This window comes from Erinaceus europaeus, chromosome 18 (genome assembly GCF_950295315.1).
Source record: "Erinaceus europaeus chromosome 18, mEriEur2.1, whole genome shotgun sequence".
NCBI lineage: Eukaryota > Metazoa > Chordata > Mammalia > Eulipotyphla > Erinaceidae > Erinaceus > Erinaceus europaeus.
The window spans coordinates 30,294,300-30,315,570 of NC_080179.1; the positions used below are offsets into that span (position 1 = coordinate 30,294,300).

The 21,271-nt window shown below is 36.8% G+C and overlaps 1 protein-coding gene across 7 annotated transcripts in view; it reads right to left on the reverse strand.

The window, feature by feature from the left end:
• Positions 1 to 21,271, reverse strand: part of SLC4A10 (solute carrier family 4 member 10) — a 359,857-nt gene that overhangs the window by 221,826 nt on the left and 116,760 nt on the right. For all 7 annotated transcript variants that reach the window (XM_060177810.1, XM_060177808.1, XM_060177811.1 and 4 more), the window contains exon 2: positions 3,180 to 3,261. In XM_060177810.1, the coding sequence (XP_060033793.1) occupies positions 3,180 to 3,261 (82 nt within the window). The remainder of the gene's footprint in view (positions 1 to 3,179; positions 3,262 to 21,271) is intronic.

Sequence of the window (21,271 nt, forward strand, 5' to 3'; positions counted from 1 at the left end):
TTTCAGAACTACATGTCGACAGGGTTTTGAATCCACACCATTCTCACCAACAGAGTTCTGAATCTTCACTCTCCCCACTGCAATCCACCACAATTCCCCTAAAGTTGTAGACATGGGCCAATCATCTTCTCTACACCTCTCTGTCCACATTTATATATAGTTGTCCCTTATTTTTCTGATTCAATTCTCTCTTCCCCTCTAAGCCACTCATAACATCAGAGCTACCTCCATATGTCCCTCTCCTTTCCCTTTTCCTTCTCTCTCTCTCTCTCTCTCTCTCTTCTCTCTCTCTCTCTCTCTCTCTCTCTCCTGATGGAGCTGGAGTGCAGAGTACTCTTTTCTTCATCCCATCACTTCTCCCCCACTGGGAGTATGAATCAAGGTTGTTATGGGAAGCAGAAGGTAGGAGTTCTGGCCATTATTTTCTGATTCAGAGAACAGAGAATCATTAATAGGTTATAGTCACACTGGATAAGAAATCTCTGAGCCCTGCCTTATTTCTGTATAGGGTATTTTCATCCAAAGGATTCATTTGGTACTTTACTATATAAATAAATGATTTACTGTCAATTCTCTCTTTTGGGGGGGGGGGCATCAGCATTATCACTGAGGCTCAGTGCCTATATGATCAATCCATCAATTTTCTTCATCATCATTTTTTTTTCCTTTTTTCTATCTTTCTCTTTTTTTCTTTATTTCATAGGACAGAGAGAAATTGAGAGGGGAAGGGAAGGTAGAAAGGGAGAAAGGTGGAGAGACACCTGTAGGATTTGCTTCACTACTCGTGAAACTTTCTGCTTGAAGGTCCTTTAACCTCCAAAGGGAAACTGGGTCATCCTACTCTATCACTCAAGGAAGACTGGTTCTGAAATGAGTGCAGCCTAGAATGTTCCCAGCTATGACTATTGACTATGAGATCAATCTGACAGGGACTCAAAAGTTGTACTAAATATGAATAGATATGGGTCCTGAGTTAGATCATTGTTATAAACAGTTAATTGCATTTATAGATCTTCTTCAAGTTTGCAAGCAGCTCTGTGCCCTAATCCTGCTTCTTAGTTCTACTCTCAACTCTGATACCATCTTCCCAGTCAATATTTCTAGTCAACCTCCATGTTAGTCATCAAGCTCAAACAAAGATTATTAAGACAGAGGCACCTAGAAAATTCCTAAAATAGACTTCCTAGCTTTTTTCTATCCTACAGTCCCTAATTGCATCTGCTCTATTTCTAATATGTGGTTCCTGTTTACTAAAACTTTTTGTCTTGCTTTCCATTTACTGCATTTCAGTCACCAAGTTCCAGATGCTATGATGATTCCATCATGACCTCCTTGGGCAGATGACCTCACAAATGTTTCCTGGGACCTCACCTCTCCAGAGCCCTACCCCATTAGGGAAAGACAGAAATGGGCTGAGGGTATGTATCCATCTGTCAATACCTATGTCCAACAGAGAAGCAATTACAAAAGCAGGAAATCCTACCTTCTGTACCCCATAAAGAATTTTGGTCCATAATCTCAGAGGGATAAAGAATAGTAAAGTTTCCAGTGGAGGGGCTAGGACACATAACTCTGGTGGTGGGAACTGTACCCCTATTTTACCATAATCTTGTTAATCATTATTAAATCATTAATAAAAAGTTATTTTAATTTTTTAAAGAAAGAGAACAATTCTAAAATTATACACTTGTTTCATTATACCCTTTGCAATCTTATAAGTCAATATTGTATCACTAATAAAAAAAATAAAACATAAGTAAACAAATTCTCAGCTGAAGTAGATTCTAAAGTTATCTCTGATTAATTTTACTTAAGATATATGATGTTTACTTTTCAACAAAAAGGTAAAGAATACCATACTGGTATCTAAAATGCTATCTTTAAGTTAAAAAAATAAAATTAGTTAAGTGTGTGTGTGTGTGTGTGTGTGTGTGTGTGTGTGTGTGTTAAATTGTGGTGTAATGATAACTGTCAGTAATCATTTAATTCTTCAGTTAATATTATAAATTATATTCCCTTCATTGTTTATTTAAAACTTTGTGAAATATAGTACACTATTACCCTTTTTAAAAAAAAATCCTTATTTAGGGCGGAGGGTAGATAGCATAATGGTTATGCAAACAAACTCTCATGTCTGAGGCTCCAGAGTCCCAAGTTCAATCCCCTGCACCACCATAAGCCAGAGCTGAACAGTGCTCTGGTATAAAAAAAAAAAAAATCCTTATTTAAACAACTGAGAAAACCGAAATGCAGAGAAGTTAACTAACATGCTGAAGGCTAAGTAACAAATGAAGTTAACTAACATGCTGTAGACTAACAAATAAATGTATGACTGATATCCAAATCCAGTATAGTTTCAAAACCTATACATTTAGTTACTAGACCACATTACCTCCCTGTTGAATTATTTGACCTTCTTCCAACTGAAAAGTATGCACATTAATTATGCCTCTCTCATCTATAACTGAGGAAAACTAAGGTACTACTGTGTCCTTAACCACTTTACTCTAATGACATACACTGGTTAGATGTCCTTCTTGTACCGTTTCCCCCCCTTCACTTAGCATCTAATGACTGGTTGGTCTTATTTATTTATTTATTTATTTATTTTCGCAAAGATTACTGAAAGGGTTGGGCAAAAGAGAATTCATTGACTATCATATTTTTCAATAAATATCTGTTGAACTAATGAATGCTTTTCATTATTTGTAGGTCTAATTATTTATATTACAGTATACATAGAAAACAACTGGGAGTCGGGCAGTAGCGCAGTGGGTTAAGCGCACGTGGCACGAAACGCAAGGACTAGCATAAGGATCCCGGTTGGAGCAAGCGGCTCCCCACCTGTAGGAAGTCGCTTCATTGGCGATGAAGGAGGTCTGCAGGTCTTTCTCTCCCCCCTCTGTCTTCCCCTCCTTCTCTCCATTTCTCTCTGTCCTATCCAACAACGACGACATCAAGAACAACAACAATAACAACTAAAACAAGGGCAACAAAAGGGGAAATAACTATAAAAATTAAAATAAAAAAAAAAAAACAACCACTCCCTGCCACTACCGCCATTACTCTGATATCAACTTTTGCAGTTCACCATATTGTAACAAACCACACATACTTAGGTGAAATACTTCAGGGGGATAGCACAGATATACTTAAAGGGGATAGCACAGATATCTTACCTTCTAAATCTTCTTTCTCAAAATGTGTTTTGAGAATAGATCGAGTTCCACCTCTATCTACAACTGCTTCTTCATCATTTCTCTGTAAGATAGGGAGAATAAAGATCAATTATAATAGAGATATTATAATTTCAGAAAGTAAACTTTTATAGCATCTAATATTTTAGAGGGCTGATTCAGTCACTTAAATCCATTTACATAGTACTTTTATTTGATTATAAAGTGTTATGTTTAAAGGGGAGACTGAAATTAATGTGCCCACATATTCATAAAGGGATGTCATTCGGTTTTCCAAGAATTAGATGGCAAACATTCCAGTTAGTATCATTTGTTAATGAGATGAAAAACATAAAACAGCCATCCTGTCACTTTATTGACATGCATTTTTCTCTCCTAAAGAATTCTTGTTAACAAGGTGACATTTTGAACTATACAAGGAAAGTATGAAAATCATTAGTATTAACACTATTAATGCTATGGCAGGGTAAAGTTATTCCACTATCTAGAAAAATGAGGTCAGGATCTAATCTCTTGAAAGCAATTAGTAGCAATTATTAGGTAAACTACAACTCTAATTGCTTTACTTCAGTATAACACATTATATTTGAAAACAGTACTTCATACTGTGTGCATTAAAATTTCATTCCGCTTCCACATCTTTTCATATTTAGAATGGTTCAGCAAAGGTTCAGTCTTCTGATCATTATTCTTATGTTCAAAGAAATATACTCATTGATTTGTTACTCAAAGAAATAATGAGGGTGTTCAGTATGATCTATTTTGAGCATGCAAGAATACACAGAATATACAATACTGGATTTAGTAAATATGGGTTTCTGGCCTTTATTGTAGTGTGAACATTTACATAAAAGTCACTATAGAAGTAAATGCTGAATTTCACAAAACGAGAAATGAGCAGAACTAAAGGTGAATGAATCCACCAAAATCAATTCACTTTTAGATTAAATTATTTTATGAGAGTGGAACCAAAGCACCATTCAGCTCTGGCATATGACCATGCCAGGGATTCAGCTGAAATCCTTATACATGCAGGGTCTGTATTCTACTGAAATGAATTATCTTTCTAGCACCAGGATCTATTTCTAAAATTGTTTTGGTATATGACCATTTGAAATTTTATTTTTTGTTTTTTCTTTGAAGGGTTTTTAATTTCTGAGTATACTTTTAGTAAATATTTGTTATCTTTTAACATCAGTAATTTTGACTTAATTATAGACTTATTTCACCATAAATCAAGTTTAATGTACTTCACATGACAGCAAAATATGTTATAATAGGGTATTTTATAACCTCTAGTCCTGTGTCTTTTTAATAAAATGCGCTAAGAAAAGTCAAGGCAAAGTTTTTAAAATTATAAGAAACCTAAAACTGTAAAAGAAAAAAAAATGATTCAGAATTACTCTGTTTAGTAAAGTTTTAAAAAAATATTTTTTAGTTTGACCAAAAAGAACAATAGAAAAAATCAACATGACCCATCTTCCTCAGCCTCACTTCAGAGGATGGAACATTCTCTGCCATTGTTGATCCACATTGAGGACAGGATCCTATGTGGGCCCACAAAGGAGTCCATTGTGTTGTTCCTGATGGAGATGACCAGTGACAATGGAGAGAGGAACCTATTCAAGGCCCAGCACGTCTGTGAGGGACTCTCAGGACTCGCCGACTAGGGCCTCAGATGATGGAGTGGCTTGATAGTGACTAAATAATCATGAAATTGGGGCATCTTGGAACATTCCTACTAATGACCATAGAATATGAGCTCAGATCTAAAGGGATGCAGAGGTTAAATAGGCTCCTATGCTAAATATGAGCCAGAGATCAAATTAATGGGATTTAAAGTCCACAATATTTATACACCTTTCCCATATTTGGGAGATACTCTCTTCCCTGATCCAGCTTTCTAGTCCTTTTTCCAGCCATGATATCATCTCCCCAGACAATAAATTGAGTCCACCATCATGTCAGGCTCAGGAAAAAACTACTAAAGTCATGGGCCCTTAGGAATATAACTAAAATAGGCCTACTTCAAAACAGAGACCCCAAATCTTCATCTGCAATATTCCAGCCTTTAGGTTCATGATTAGTCAGCATTTTGTTTGGCTTTATATGTTAACTCTTTTTTCAGATACCAGGTTCCAGATGCTACCATGATGCCAACTGGACTTCTCTGGGTGGACTCCCCTGGGCAGATGAACCCACCAATGTGTCCTGGAGTCCCACTTCCCCAGAACTCTGCCCCACTAGGGAAAGAGAGAGACAGGCTGGGAGTATGGATCAACCTGACAATAACCATGTAGCGGGGAAGCAATTACAGTAGCCAGACCTTCCACCTTCTGCATCCCATAATGACCCTGGGTCCATACTCCCAGAGGGATAAAGAATAGGAAAGCTATCAGGGGAAGAGATGAGATATGGAGTTCTAGTGGTGGGAATTGTGTGGAACCGTACCCTTCTTATCCTATGGTTTTGCCAGTGTTTCCTTTTTATAAATAAAAATTTAAAAAGAAAATTAAAAAAAATAAAGATGGAGTCCTGAAACAAACAAATGAAATTTTCAGTCTATCTAGAACCTATCCTTAATATACTTATAAACCAAATGCATCCCTATTGCAAGATAATTCATATATATATATATATATATATATATATATATATATATGTATATATGTATATATCACTTTTGAATGCATTTCTACTTTCTGTGATGTTTATTGGGAGAATACTAGCAGCAAGTCATAGGTCTGTATTCAAAGGTCAGAAAGAGCACTATTCTATATTTTACAATGGCAGTCTTTTACACACAAAAATGGTAAGTTTTACATAGGAAATATTTCCCCAATATCCAATAAGATATTTATTTAATTTCTAGTCTAAAAACTTCTAATCACTTTTCAACTTATATAAAATGGTTTCCCTCCTATTTATATAACATCACGTACACTGCCCATAGACAAAATATAATCCTACTACTAATGTTAAGTATTGAGATAAAATTATTTTTCCCAAGTAGAAATGGAATCTAAATGGAAAACAGTTATGAGCATATAAACCACAAGTAGAAGCATTCTAATTCGAATGTTTCTTGAAAATAAAAGAGAAATGGTAGTGAGAGTGAGAAAGTAATTCAATGTATTGTAATTTAATCCAGTTTGCGATACACTGTCCTCTCTAATTACACTGGGTGTTCCACAGGAATCTCAAATATATGATCTTTTAAGCTGAAAATTTCCAAGAAACAAATTAACATTACTACAAATGATGAAATTACTATATTTTGATTATAATTTGAAAGATAATGTCAATATCACTCAAGGCCTTATTAGCAAAAACAAGCAAACATGGGGTCTAATGAAAGGGATCTAGAGAGACAAAAAGCAATAAATGTCACACTATCTGGTAATTCCAAATGCAGCAGTAAGAAAAATTTGTAATTATTTTTCTACTTAAATTGCTGAACACCAAATACACAAATGCATTCCTATTTCCATATATTTTCTAATCTAAGATGCTAGAAGCTCTTAGATTAGCTCACCCAATGGACAAGGATTTAGGTTGAGGTCCATACACCACATGAGAATGCCACAGACTCCATAGATTGTAGAAGCAGTGTTGTGTTGTCTCTCCTCTCTCTCTGCTGCTTCCTCTCTCCTCTCCCTCTGTCTCTATTTCTCTCTCTAAAAAATAAGAGTGAAGAATAGAGCCCCTACTTCCCCCAGTCCTGGAACCCTTGGATAGGGCCCACTTTCCCGTATGCATCTCCCAATCCAAACCAAATAATATTGCATCCGCCAATCACAACCTAACCAACGCAACGATTGCTACCTCAACATGCTTCACCTCAGACTGTGTCCAGAGACTTCACGTGTGGAATGACAACCCTTCAGCTTCATTACTTGGGTGAGACCTTTCCTTTTATAATACACTCTAATTTCATCTCAGGTAGTTCACTTTCTAACAAAGTCCCATAACCTAGATATACACCAGTTTCTGTGAGAGAGAGCTTATGTGCACACGTATCCATAAACTACTGGAAAATATATACCTGAAAGCAGAAGTACACTAGAGTTTGCAGTGAGTACCTCCCTAACACTTCCTCTCCACTATTCCAAGCTTGGGATCCATGATTGCTCAACAAATTGTTTGGCTTCGTATGTTAACTCTCTTTTCAATCACCAGGTTCCAGATGCCACCAGGATGCTGGCCAGGCTTCCCTGGATTGAAGACCCCACCAATGTGTCCTGGAGCTCAGCTTCCCCAGAGACACATCTTACTAGGGAAAGAGAGAGGCAGACTGGGAGTATGGATCGACCAGTCAACGCCTATGTTCAGCGGGGAAGCAATTACAGAAGCCAGACCTTCTACCTTCTGCAACCCTCAACGACCCTGGGTCCATGCTCCCAGAGGGCTAGAGAATGGGAAAGCTATCATGGGAGGGGGTGGGTTATGGGGATTGGGTGGTGGGAATTGTATGTAGTTGTACCCCTCCTACCTTATGTTTTTGTTCATTAATCTTTTCTTAAATAAAAAATTTTAAAAAAAATAATAAGAGTGAAGAAATTTATCTGGAGAGGTCATACAATGACAAAAGAGAAAGAGATGGAGAGAAAAAGAGAAAGAGATCCAGAGCATCATTGGTGTGATGTCAGGTAATGAACTCTGGACTAAGACTTCAATGCTTTTCAATTGTATTACATCCCGGACCATTTATATTGCCCCATAGTAAAGTTTATCATTGCTAGACCACTGAGTAAACATCTATAGGATGACTGATTCTAGTAAGTAGTATAGAACAATCTTTTAAATGTTTTTGAACATGATCTAAAATGGAGATATACTCATTCATATGCTCATATATTCATATGCACATAGTGAAATAAAAATATGGTGCTATTGCATGGTGGTGGAAAAAGACCTAAGATGTGGGTGACAGTGTTTTGCAGACATATATCACAGGGAGATGAGAAATTGTATCTATGTGTCAATATACTGTAATCTATTAACTCCCTCAATAAAGCTCAATATAAATAAATAAAATATCAAAGAAATGCAAATAAAGACAACAGTGAGATATCTCACCGTGTGAAAATGGCCTACACCAAAAGCAGATACAAAAAATGCTGGCCCCTGACTTAAGGACATCTAAGTTTTGACAATGGGACCCAAATTATTAAATGGATAAAGGAGAGTCTCTTCAACAAATAGTTATGGGGAAATTATTGAAATGTGCAGAAGAGTGAAACAAATATTACATTTTACCAGACAAAAAAGTAAATTCCAAATAGATCAAGGACTTGGATTCTAGACTATAAACTATCAAATACTTAGAGCAAAACATTGGCAGCACTCTTTCCCCCCTATGTTTTATAGGCAGCTTCAGTGATACAAGTCCAATTGCAAGGAAGAAAAAAAAGAAGAAGAAATGAACTAATGGAACTAAATCAAATAGAAAAGCTTCTACACAGCAAAAGAAACCACCACCCAAAGAGACCACTTACATAATGGGAGATCTTTACTTGCCATAAATAAGACAACAGGCTAATAATAAAAATATATAAAGACTTTACCAAACTCAGCAGCAACAACAACAATAAAAAAATTCAAAAGTGGAAAGAGGATATGAACCGAATACTTACCAAAGAGATCCAAAAAGTCAACAGACATAAAAAAAAAAAAAATGCTTGAAGTCACTTATTATCAGAGAAATTAAGACAACAATGAGATACCATTTCATTCCTTAGAGAATGTCATATAGCAGAAAAGATAGTAGCAACAAATGCTGAAGAGGCTGTGGGGCAAAGGAACCCTCCTGCACTATAGGTAGAATATAAATTGATCCAACTCCTGTAAAGAGCAGTCTGAAGAACTCTCAGAAAGCTAGAGGTGGACCTACCATATGACCCTGCAAGTCCTCTCCTGAGTGTATATCCTATGGAATAAAACATACCCGTCCAAAAATATGTGTATATACCTATGTTCACAGCAGCACAATTTGTTATACCCAAAACCTGGAAGCAAGCTAAGTGTCCAATGACAGATGAGTGGCTAAAAAAAGTTGTGGTATATAATACACAGTGGAATATTATTCATCTTCTACTCATCTTGAATAGAACTTGAAGAAATAATTTTAAATAAGGTAAGCCAGGGGGGCAGGTGGTGGCGCACCTGGCTGAGCACATGTTACAATGTGCAAGGACCCAGGTTCGAGCCCCTGGTCCCCACCTGCAGGGGTAAAGCTTTGCAAGTGGTGAAGCAGGGTTGCAGGTGTTTCTCTTTTTCTCTCCCTTTCTATCTCCCCCTACCCTCTCGATTTCTGGCTGTCTCTATCCAATAAATAAAGATAATTTAAAAAAACTTAAAAGAAATAAAATAAGCCAGAGAGAGAAGGATGCATATGGGATGATCTCCTTCATGGACAGAGGTTGAAAAATAATAATAGAAAGGGAAAACACAAAGTATAACTTGGACTGGATTTTGTGTATTACACCAAAGTAAAGGACTCTAGAGTGGGGAAAGAAGTTTCAGGTCCTGGTGCATGGTGGTGGAGAAAAATCTAGAAGGGTGGTGACAGTGTTTTGCAGAAACCTGAGAAAGTTTCCATATTTATCAACAACTGTATTTACTGTAAACCATTAATCCACCTAATAAAAATATTTTATTGTTTAGAATTAGCTAAAATAAATGGGACTAATAAGTCATAGAAATAAAGCTGGAATTCATTTCTTTGCTCCCAGTCTAAATGCAATCACTATACCACCCTGGATTTTTTAAGAATTCTCACACATCTTCTATTCCTATTCAAAGAAATTATTTTACACCATTTTTTTCTTGAATGAATATACCATATAACTGATGTTCAAGTAAAAAAAAAAAAAGCAAAAAATTCAGTTTTATAATTTGACACCTTTTCTCACTTAATTTAAAAAATATATTTTGGGGGGAGTGGGGCGGTAGCACAACAGGTTAAGCACAGGTGGTGCAAAGTGCAAGGACCAGTGTAATGATCTCAGTTCAAGCCCCTGGCTCCCCACCTGCAGGGGAGTCGCTTCACAAGTGGTGAAGCAAGTCTGCAGATATCTCTCTTTCTCTCTCCCTTTCTGTCTTCCCCTCCTCTCTCCATTTCTCTCCATCCTATCCAACAACAACAATAGTAACTACAATAATAAAAAGAAAAAAGATAGACAACAAAAGGGTATAAATAAATGTTTAAAAAATAATATATGTATATTTAAAAACAAGAAAAAATGCTGGCAAGTATGTAAAGGGAAAGAAACCCTTCCACACAACTGGTGGGAATATAAATTGGTGTATCACCTCTAAAAACAGTTTGGTGATTCCTGAAAATATTAGAAATGCACCTACCTTGTCATCAAGTAGTATCTCTCCAAAGAACACAAAAACACCCCAAAATATCTATAAACACCCATGTTCATGATAGTCCTATTTGTAATAGCCAACATCTGGAAACAGAACAACCCATGTGTCCAACAACTGATAAATGGTAAAAGAAGTTCTAGCACGTATATGCAATTGAATACTGCACATATATTTAAAAAAAAAAGGCATATTCTCCTTTGCTACAACATGGGTGTAATTGGAGGTAATTTATACTTTTCCCATATTTGGAAGCTACTCTCTGTCCTGATTCAGCTTTCTAGTCTCATTACCAACTTTGGCACCAGCTTCCCAGACAACACTTTTAGCCCACCTGCATGTTAGCTGTTGAACTTCAGCAAAAATTAATAAAGTGGTGGGTCCTTTGGAATATACCTAAAGTAGACTTCTAGCTTCTGCAAACATGAAGACCCCAATCTCATCTACCTTTAGTTTCCTGATTATTAAACAGTTTCTTCTGTTTTATATCTGAATGCTTTTCAGCCACCAAGTTGCAGATGCTACCATGACATCAACCTGACATCCCTGAGTAGATAACTCACCAATATGTCCTGGAACTCCACCTCCTAAGAGCCCCATCCCCCTACAGAATAATACAAAAATGCTGGCAGTATGGACCAACCTGCCAATGCCCATGTCCAATGGAGAACCAATTTCAGAAGCCAGACCTTCCAACTTCTGCACTCCAGAAAGATGTTTGGTCCATACTTACAGAGGGATAAAGAATAGGAAAATTTGTAATGGAGGGGATGAGATATGGAACACTGGTGATGAGAATAGGATTGAATTGTCCCACTCTTATCTCATAATTTTGTCGATCATTATTAAATCACTAGTAAAGTAAATTTGGGGAAATGTTAAAAAAAAGAAAACATAACAGAATAAAAAATATTGTAACTCAACTTTTATTCAGGAAAGTATTGTAGTTTATTGTAAATTTTGTATTGTACAAATGAGTAAAACACCAGTCAGACTATCATTTGTGTACTCAGAGGTTCAGCTAACCATAGGTTTTAAAATGTAACTCAACTTTTATTCCTCTATAAAAACCCGTAATGGAAAAGCAAGATATCAAATCCAGAATATAAAAGAAACAAAATTAGTGAATTGGGTGGCCAAACAGGATAAGGACTCAACTATGAAGGTGATGCTACTGTTTAAAATATACTTTAACAAGGACAACAAAAGGGAAAATAAATAAGTATATATATATATATATATATATATATATATATATACTTTAATTATGGCTAATTAAAATTTCTCTTATCTTGTGGGGGCCAGTTCTTCTCTGTGCATTGACCAGTGATCGCGGAGAAGGGGGAAACTGGCCACCCGGGGGTCCTGGGGAGACTACTGATGAGGGCGAGCGTGAAGAGTAAAGCACCACTCCAGGAAAGCTTCAGGGAGATGTCTCATTTATTGGGTATACAAGCAGGTAGATATACTCAAAGTTTACGGAAGGCCCAAGGTAATCATTAAACCACACACAATACAGGGTTAAATGTTGCCCTATCAAGTATTTGATCATTACTTGGTCATTATTTGGTCATGAGCTTGCATGCATAGGCAGGCTTCTCTCTAAAGATGAATTATGAGCACCTCAGGGCAGGGGAGAAGGGGGCAATTAAGCAAAACCAGGATATTTACGGTGGGTTTCAGTTGGCCATATATGATAATTTATGGCCTTTGTTCAAAAGGAACGAGGAAGTACGTCAAAGAAGGTTCCCAGTCTGGAAAACTCCATCCATCTTAAGGTCATAGGGTCGAGTGGGGACCTTCTGACCGTGCTCCTATTAGGAGGGGGCTCAGGGTCAACCCTCTCAGACTCTCATGGAGATAATGGCCTGCATTTTCCAGACAGTGGGACTTTCCCCACATATCTTAACAAATACCTTTCTATTTTTAAATTATTAGATGTTAGGCATACCAGGAGAAGTGGTACTTGACTTCTTGGATAGATTATTTGAAAATGTAACTTCATCAAAATGATATATAACTAAAAACAGTTTCTCAAATAACATCTTTTATTCACTTGCAGGAAGAGACTGAGGTTTATATAATCAACATTTTAACAAAATTATGTTATTTGAGAAGCTTCTGTATGATACTACATGCTGAGAAAGCTAATTCTGAGTCAGTTATATTTTCAGATTAGAAGGCTTTCACCTCAAACCTTTTAGTAGTGAATCTGACTCAGATTTATACCATTTTAGCAGATGAAGTTCGGTAGTCTGTGTGATGCCCCTACAGGTCATAAAAAAATTTCATGGGTAGTGGGGTAAGGTGGTGGTTCACCTGGTTGAGCATACATGTTACAATGCAGAAGGATCCCAGTTCAAGTCCCCAGTCCCTACCTTCAGGGGGAAAGCTTCACTAGTGGTGAAGCAGGGTTGCAAGTGTCTTTCTATCTCTCCTCTCCATTTCTGACTATCTCTATATAACAAAAATATTATAAAAATTAAAAAAAAACTGTTGTGGGTAGATTTTTCCAATTAAAATGAGAACAATCTTGATTTCATTTGTTTATTTTGATTATTATTCTTTATTTAAAATATTTATTTATTTATTTCCTTTTGTTGACCTTGTTGTTTTATTATTGTAGTTATTATTGAAGCCGTTGTTGTTGGATAGGGCAGAGAGAAATGGAGCAGGGAGGCAAAGACAGAAATGGGGAGAGAAAGACAGACATCTGCAGACCTACTTCACCTCCTGTGAAGTAACTCCCCTGCAGGTGGGGAGCCCAGGCTTGAATCTGGATCCTTAACGCCAGTCCTTGCGCTTTGTGCCACATGCGCCTAACCCGCTGCCCTACCGCCTGACTACGACTATTTTTCTTTTTAACAGAGTGCTTGCTACTCAGCTCTGGCTTATAATAGGGAGATTCACCTTGGGGCATCTGGTACATAAAGTATGAAAGTCTTTCGCATAACCATTATGCTATCTTTCCTGTACCAATCTTGAAATTTTTATGTGATGAAAACTTTATTCTTTTTTTTTTTCCTCCAGGGCTATCGTTGGAGCTCAGTGCTGGCCGTGTGAATCCACCTCTCCTGGCAACTTTTTTTGTTTTTTCCATAAGACAAAGAGAAATTGAGAGGGTAGGAGGAGGAAGAGAAGTAGAAAGACACCTGCAAACCTTCATCACTTGTGAGGCATCCCACCTCAAATAGGGAGCAGGACTTGAACCTGGATCCTTGCTTGGGTCCTTGAGCATAGTATTATGTGCCCTTAACCCTATGTGCCACCGCCTGTCCCCCAAGTTTATTTTTTATTTAGGTCTCTCTTATGACAGAGTATTTTACTATCCAAGTCTTATTCTCAGTTCTAATTTTTCTCATATGTGTAAAGCTGTAATAACACATTTACTCTGCATAAATAAGTAAAATTTAATTTTCACCTCCCCAATTAGACATGTTAGGAACTTGACTGTCTTTATTTTATTTTTAATATTTATTTATTTATTTATAGCAGAGCACTGCTAAATTCTGGTTATTATAGCGGTGTCAGGGATAGAATTTGAGACCTTGGATGCTCAGGCACAAATGTCTTTTGTATAATAATTTTCCAGAATTAATGAAAGACTTTGGATTCAGGAATCACAATGAATCAAAAGCAGGATATTTAAGAGGCAATTCATACCTACACATATTATAGGAAATTACATAATGACACACTTTAAAGCACAAATTTAAAAAAGAAGAAGAAGAAAAAAGAAAAATGTCTAGGAGCTGGGCAGTGGCACACCCAGAAGAACACACACATTAAAGTACGAAGACACCTAGAGTTTAACCCCCCTTATTCCCACCTGCAAGAGGAAGCTGAAAGTAGTAAAGCACTTCCACAAGTGTCTCTCTTTCTCTTTCTCTCTTCCTTCTCAATTTCTCTGTTTCTAGCAAAGAGGGGGAAAAAAATAAAAGACTGTTAGGAACAGTGTACTGTAGAACATAGTACCACAGGTGCTAAATTCCAGTGATAACTTTGATGGGGAAAAAAAAATCTATATACTAAATAGTGACGAACCAACAAAAACATAAGACAGAAAAATAGTGGTCAGATTACTAAAAGGAAATCATTGTTAATCTAGAATTTCATACTCAATTAAGTTGCTATTCAAGAGAAATACTTCAGATAAACAAAAACTGAATTTACTTTAATCAATGTATTTCTCAGTGTCTATTTTTGTTCAGTGTCTATTTTTGTTCTAGTATCATACAGTTTTGATTATAGCCTTGTAATATAAGTCAAAATGGAATCAGTTTGGTGGCTGAAAGGCAGTAAGATATAAAGCAAGGCAGACTGGATATAAAGGCAGATTGTATAATAAACAGGAATCCAGAGGTAGGAATAGAGCAGATGAAATCAGGGGTCTTCAGATGCAAAGAAGCTAGGAGGTCTATTTTGGGTATGTTCCAAGAAACTCATGACTTGAATAACTTTTGCCTGAGCCTGTTAGCTAACATGCAGGTGGGCTAAAAAATATTATCTGAGAAGATGGTGTCAGCATTAAGAATAGGGATAGAAAGTTGAATTAGGACAGAGAGCAGCTCACAAACATGAGGAAAGTATATAAATACCATTAACTGTTTACCCCATTGATTTGACCCGAGGCCCATATCTATTAATATTTAGTACAGGAGCCCATGTAACCTGAGTCCCTGACAGTCTGAGCTCACAGTCCATGGTCATAGCTAGGAACATTGTAAGTTGCATTCATTTCAGGACCAGTCTTCCTCAAGGGGCAGAGTAGGCTGACCCAGCCTCCCTTCAGAGAAATAACTGATTCATCACCTATGGCATGAATTCTGCTAACAATTATATATATTAATATTATTTACACTGGAAGATAAATGAGAACAAAGGAGTATAATGAAAGACAAACCACACCTCTTCCATGAAGCTTTCCGTAGGAATTTCAGTTTGCCTTAATCTCTCTCATTTCAATTTGACTTTCAACATATGCTAGTGTATAGATGGCTAATTCAGACATATGCAGCTCTAAGACCTATAATACTGTGCTTATGGACAAGAGTTCCAGAGCTATATTTTCTGGTTTGAATCTTGCATTCTCCTTTCCTGTGCTAGAAATTTTGAACTCAAGCAAGTTACAAAATTTCTTTGTCAGTATATTATGTGTAAGTATACTGCATGTGTACATGTTTGGAGCTAACATACATATATATGCACTGGATGTGTAGAATACCTTAAATATATAAACCGTATACATATATATGTACATATATATGATACTTCATGAATACTGAAATATAAGTTCTTTAAAGAAAGCTATTTGGCAGTCAGGGAGGTGGCACAGTGGATAAAGCATTGGACTCTCAAGCATGAGGTCCTGAGTTCAATAACCGGCGGCACATGTACCAGAGTGATGTCTAGTTCTTGCTCTCTCTCCTCCTATCTTTCTCATAAATAAATAAATTCTTAGGGAAAAAAGAAAGCTTATTTGTTTTATATCTTTTCTATTTTTGTAGCTTTTTCCTTAATTTTGCATAGCTCAGTGAAGAGCACTTAAAAATACTTGTTAGCAGGCATAGTTTCAAGCACTTTACACGTATTACTTTATTAATTCATTCAATTTTTCTTTAACTTTAGGTATCAGCACATGTGTAGAATACCTTAAATATATGAGTATTCCCATTTTACAGCTGGCAATAGTATGGAAAAGAGAGAGTAGGTTAAGGCTTCTAAGACAGATATTCCCAGTGAAGTGGAAGATGTGGCCTGCAAAGAAGGAACGTTAACTCTACAACTCTCTGTTTTAACTACTACATTACACTGCTTCCTCTGTGCTATACAGTAGACTCAGTAAAGTATGGTGAGATTTTATTTGTTTGAAAAAAATTAAGTAGAAATAGAAGATGTACACATTACAAAATGCTTCACTAAAATCAGGCTCTGATGGCTTTTAAAAAGGATTTAACAAAAAAATATTCAAATATATATTTAGTTTAATCTCATACTTATACTAATGTATTATTATTATTATTAAAGGATTTGGGGTAAGGAAATATTTCAATTAATGTTGCTTACTTTTTTTTCTTTTTTGAGAAGAGATTAATGTTCAAGAATTTTAAAGTAACTCAAAGCTCAATGACTTTCAAAATTTCTTCCAGAAATGTGCCTGCACTTTTAAAATAAATACAGAAAAATTGCTCGGTCTATATCACATGTATGACATTTTCCCAGGAAATATGAAGTCACAAGAATTAACAGGATCAATCTCATGAGAATTTTTCAAAACTTGGTTTTCTTTGGTGCCCTACTCCAAACTCAGTCAAATCATGCTTTGAGTTTCCCTTCCTGTTATTCTTTCTTAACTTCTGTTTATGGGGAGTCCTGAGATTCCCAAACAGACATGATGGGCCTAGACCTCCAATAAAAATCTTTCTCCGTTGTTATAGGTCATTTCTATCAGGAACAACACAATAGACCTCTTTGTGGGCCCCCATAGGACCTTGCCCTCAACTTGGATCAACAATGGTAGAGAATTTTCCACACTCTGAAGGGAGGCTGGACAACATACTCTATGCTACACCTGAGGAAGACAGATCCTGATATTGGGGCAGTTTGGAACGTTCCTACTTATGACTGTAGAATATGAGTTTAGATCTTCAGGGATGCAGAGGTCACATAGGCTCCTAAGCTGAATATGGGCCCCAGATCACATCAGATCGATGGGGTTTACAGTCAACAATACTTATACACCTCTCCCATATTTGGGAGCTACCCTCTTCCCTGATCCAACTTTCTGGTCCTTCTTCCAGCCATGACATCATCTCCCCAGACAGTAACTTGGATCCACCTGCATATCAGATTTCAGGCTCAGGCTCAGGCAAAAACAAAACAAACAAACAAACAAAAAAACACTAGTATAGCCACAGACTTTTTGGAATGTAACTAAAATATGCCTACTAGCTATCTACAAGATGGAGACGCCCCCAAGTCTTCATCTGCACTATTCCAGCTTTTAGGTCCATGATTGGTCAACAATTTGTTAGGCTTTGTATGTTAACTCTCTTTTCAACCACCAGGTTCCAGATGATAGCATGATGCCAACAAGACTTCCCTGGACAGACAACCCCACCAATGTGTCCTGGAGCTCCGATTCCCCAGAGCCCTTCCCCACTAGGGAAAGAGAGAGACAGGATGGGAGTATGGATCGACCTGTCAATGCCCATGTTCAGCAGGGAAGCAATTACAGAAGCCAGACCTTCAACCTTCTGTGTCCCACAATGACCTTGGGTCCATACTCCCAGAGGGTTAAAGAGTAGGAAAGCTATCAGGGGAGGGGATGGCATACAGAGTTCTGGTGGTGGGAATTGTGTGGAGTTGTACTCCTTTTATCCTATGGTTTAGTCAGTATTTCCTTTTTATAAATAAAAAATGTTAAAAAAAAAAAAAAAAGAAAAGAAAAAAAAGAAGAAACTAGGTTTTCAGAGACTGGGCAGTGGCAAAACTGGTAGAGTATACACATTACCATGCTCAAGGATGCAGGTTCAAGCCCCTAGTCCCCACCTGCAGTGGGAAGAAGGAAGCTTCATGAGTTAGGGAAGGGAAGCTTCATGAGCAGTAAAGAAGTACTGTAGTTGTCTCTCTTTCTCTCCATATTTTCCCCTTACCCCTCAATTTTCATTTATTTCTATCAAAAAGAAACAAGAGAGGAAAGAGAACACACCACCTCGAGTGGTGGGTTCATCATGTAGGCACAGAATTCCAGAAATAAGCCTGGTGGCTGTGAAAAGAAGGAAGGGAGGAAGGAAGGAAGGAAAGGATGGAGGAAGGGAGGAAAGAAAAAAGAAAGGAGAGAAGGAAAGGAAGGAGGGAGGGAGGAAGGGAGAAAGGAAGTAAATCGGTTTTCAAATAATGCAGACTTTTGGAGAAATGAGAGTATTCTCAGATCTCAATGGGTCTATTACTGCTCTAAATATTGAGCCAGAGAGCAACTGTGTCTGGTTTCATTTGAATTCATACTTAAAGGAATTCTATGAGCTTTACCTCTGATATATTTTATATAGATGATGTTCTAAATGAGATTATTAACTTTCAATTTTCCCATAATTTCCATGCACAGATATTGTGTTCCTGGGTCTGTGACCAAAAATCAAGTTCCATCTGTCACATTTAAAGGAAATCTGCTCTTAGATATTACCAAGCTTTTTTCTAACCTTTTCTAACAATACTAGAATGTTTCTGGTAAATGGAACAGAAGAGTTAAAGGTTATATTAAAATATTAGCAATGACTGTTTACTAAATCAACTAAGAGAAAAAGCTTCAAAAATCCCTGTTATTTCCATGACTAAAAGTAGAAATTTTTATTTCCAATTTGCCATGAGACAAAGTCCTCAATATCCAAATATTCACCATAGTGACATGCATATTCATTTAATATGATCCCTCTAGATTGTCCTTGGGCTAGGAAATGTCAAAAACAAAGCCAAAGCTAAATCAGATTACCACCAATAAAATGGAGTTTGCATCAGAGAAAAGCAGGAGGTCCCCTAGGATCTGAAATCTAGGACTTTTGCGTGGTTATGGATAGATTGAGAAATGCTCTCACGTGCAATTTTGATAGAGAATTTTATTAAAATCTTTCATTTTGCTTTTACCCCCTGCCTTGTCTACTAACTACTAAATCTACTCAGGAATTTAATTTTCAAAGTCTCATGAGGGTTAGCGCTCTGGAAATGACTAAAAAATATAGGTACAGTTCTTTGTTTTTTTATTTTCTTAAAAGAATAAATAGATCAGCAAAGAAATCTAGCTTAGAATTTCAGTTTAGAAATAATAATCTAACATTCAAGACTCTACACTACTTGGCCCTGAGAAACTTTTCCTATAACAATCTGTTCCTCAATTGATTATCTCCAAGCATACATTATTCCATACAGTCAAGCATATTATTTGCTTTCTGTCTCTTTGTTCATGTTATTTCCCCTGCCTGAAATCACCTTCCCATATTTTGGCTAGTCTTCAAAATCTATCTTAAATACCATCTTTTTTCATAACTTCCTTGCTCCTTAGCTAGTCTTTCCTCTCTTTACTCAGCTTAAAATACTCTGCCCACTAAACTCACAGAAGAATAACATTTATACTTCTTTCATCTCTCTTTTAAATATCTATGACACTCACTACTTTCTACATCCTGTTGCAATTACTTGCAAATGCTTATGACTCACAATCTGCAAGTGCTGAAGACAGAATCCTACTGGTATTTGTCTCCTTACCCAGCTTGGTGCTTACTAAAACATTGTAAGACTTTTCATGTGCTTGCTTTAGCAATTGTATGATGCTGAGATTTGATTGACCCTATGCCACTTTTAGGAAACTGCACACTGAGAAAAACTGCTCGAGACCTAAAACGCAGAGATGTCAGAAAAACATATGATTTAAGTACTTGGATTTTATCCAAATACCAAGTTACTCATTTCGACTTAAAAGCTGAGTAATTTTTAAGCAAATAGATCTGTCTACATTAAATAGCTACCAGTGGGAAGGTAGATAGCATAATGGTTATGTCAAGAAGACCCTCATGGCTGAGGCTCCAAAGTCCCACGTTCAGAAACCCCAAACCACCATCAGCCAGAGCTGAGCAGTACTCTGGTTAAAAAAAAGTAAAAGAGGAGCTGGGTGGTAGCACAGCAGTTAAGAGCACATGGCACAAAGCTCAAGGGCCATCGTAAAGATTCCAGTTCAAGGCCCCCGGTCCCCACCTACAGGAGAGCTACTTCACAAGCGGTGAAACATATCTGCAGGTGTCTTTCTCTCCCCATTTCTCTCTTTCCCTCCTCTCTCAACCTCTCTCTGTCCTATCCAACAACAACAACAACAGCTATGACAGCAATGACAAGTACAACAAGCGCAACAACAAGGGCAACAAAATGAGGAAAATGGCCCCCAGGAGCTTTGGATTCATAGTGCAGGCACTGAGCTCCAATGATAACTCTGGAGAAAAAAAAGAAAAAGAAACTCAAATAGCTACTAGTGACTTCAAAACATTACACACTATGCTAAAAATAGGAACTTGAATTGTTCTATTAATATATGGTACTATATTTATGAAATATTTCATTTTAGTCCTTAATCAACAAATTAAGTTACTAAAATATTCATTAACAACTTATTAAAACAAGTTGAATTCAGTTTTCAGTGAAATGTTTTTTGTCCTGTAAATTTCTGGTGGTTCATGATATAATTTAGATCACTAAATCTAAGGTATATGTCTTGTCTCATGATTTTCTTTAAACCATGATTTACAACTCTTCATTTTAATCATCAACTATAACTAAGACCCCAACACTGCACTAAAATTTGTTCAAATTCAGTAATCTTCCTGTCACGAATGAAGTAACTGGTATAATATAGGGTAGCAAATGACCTACACACAGAATCCTAGTAAAAGTTTAACCAACTGCAAACAGATGTAATAAATAGAAATTAAAAAGTATTAAACCAAAAATTATCAAGTCACAATTGTTTTTGAATGCCAGGGGCTGCACAACTGCATGATTTTATTATTCCTGGCAGACTCTTTTTCTTTTCTGAGAGAGAGGGAGAGAGAGAGACCACAAAACTTGTTGCATATGGTGCTCCCGTGTGGTGCTGAAGGCTCAAACTCAAGTCTTCCTGAAAAGTAAAGTGTACAGTCTATGAAGTAAACTACCTT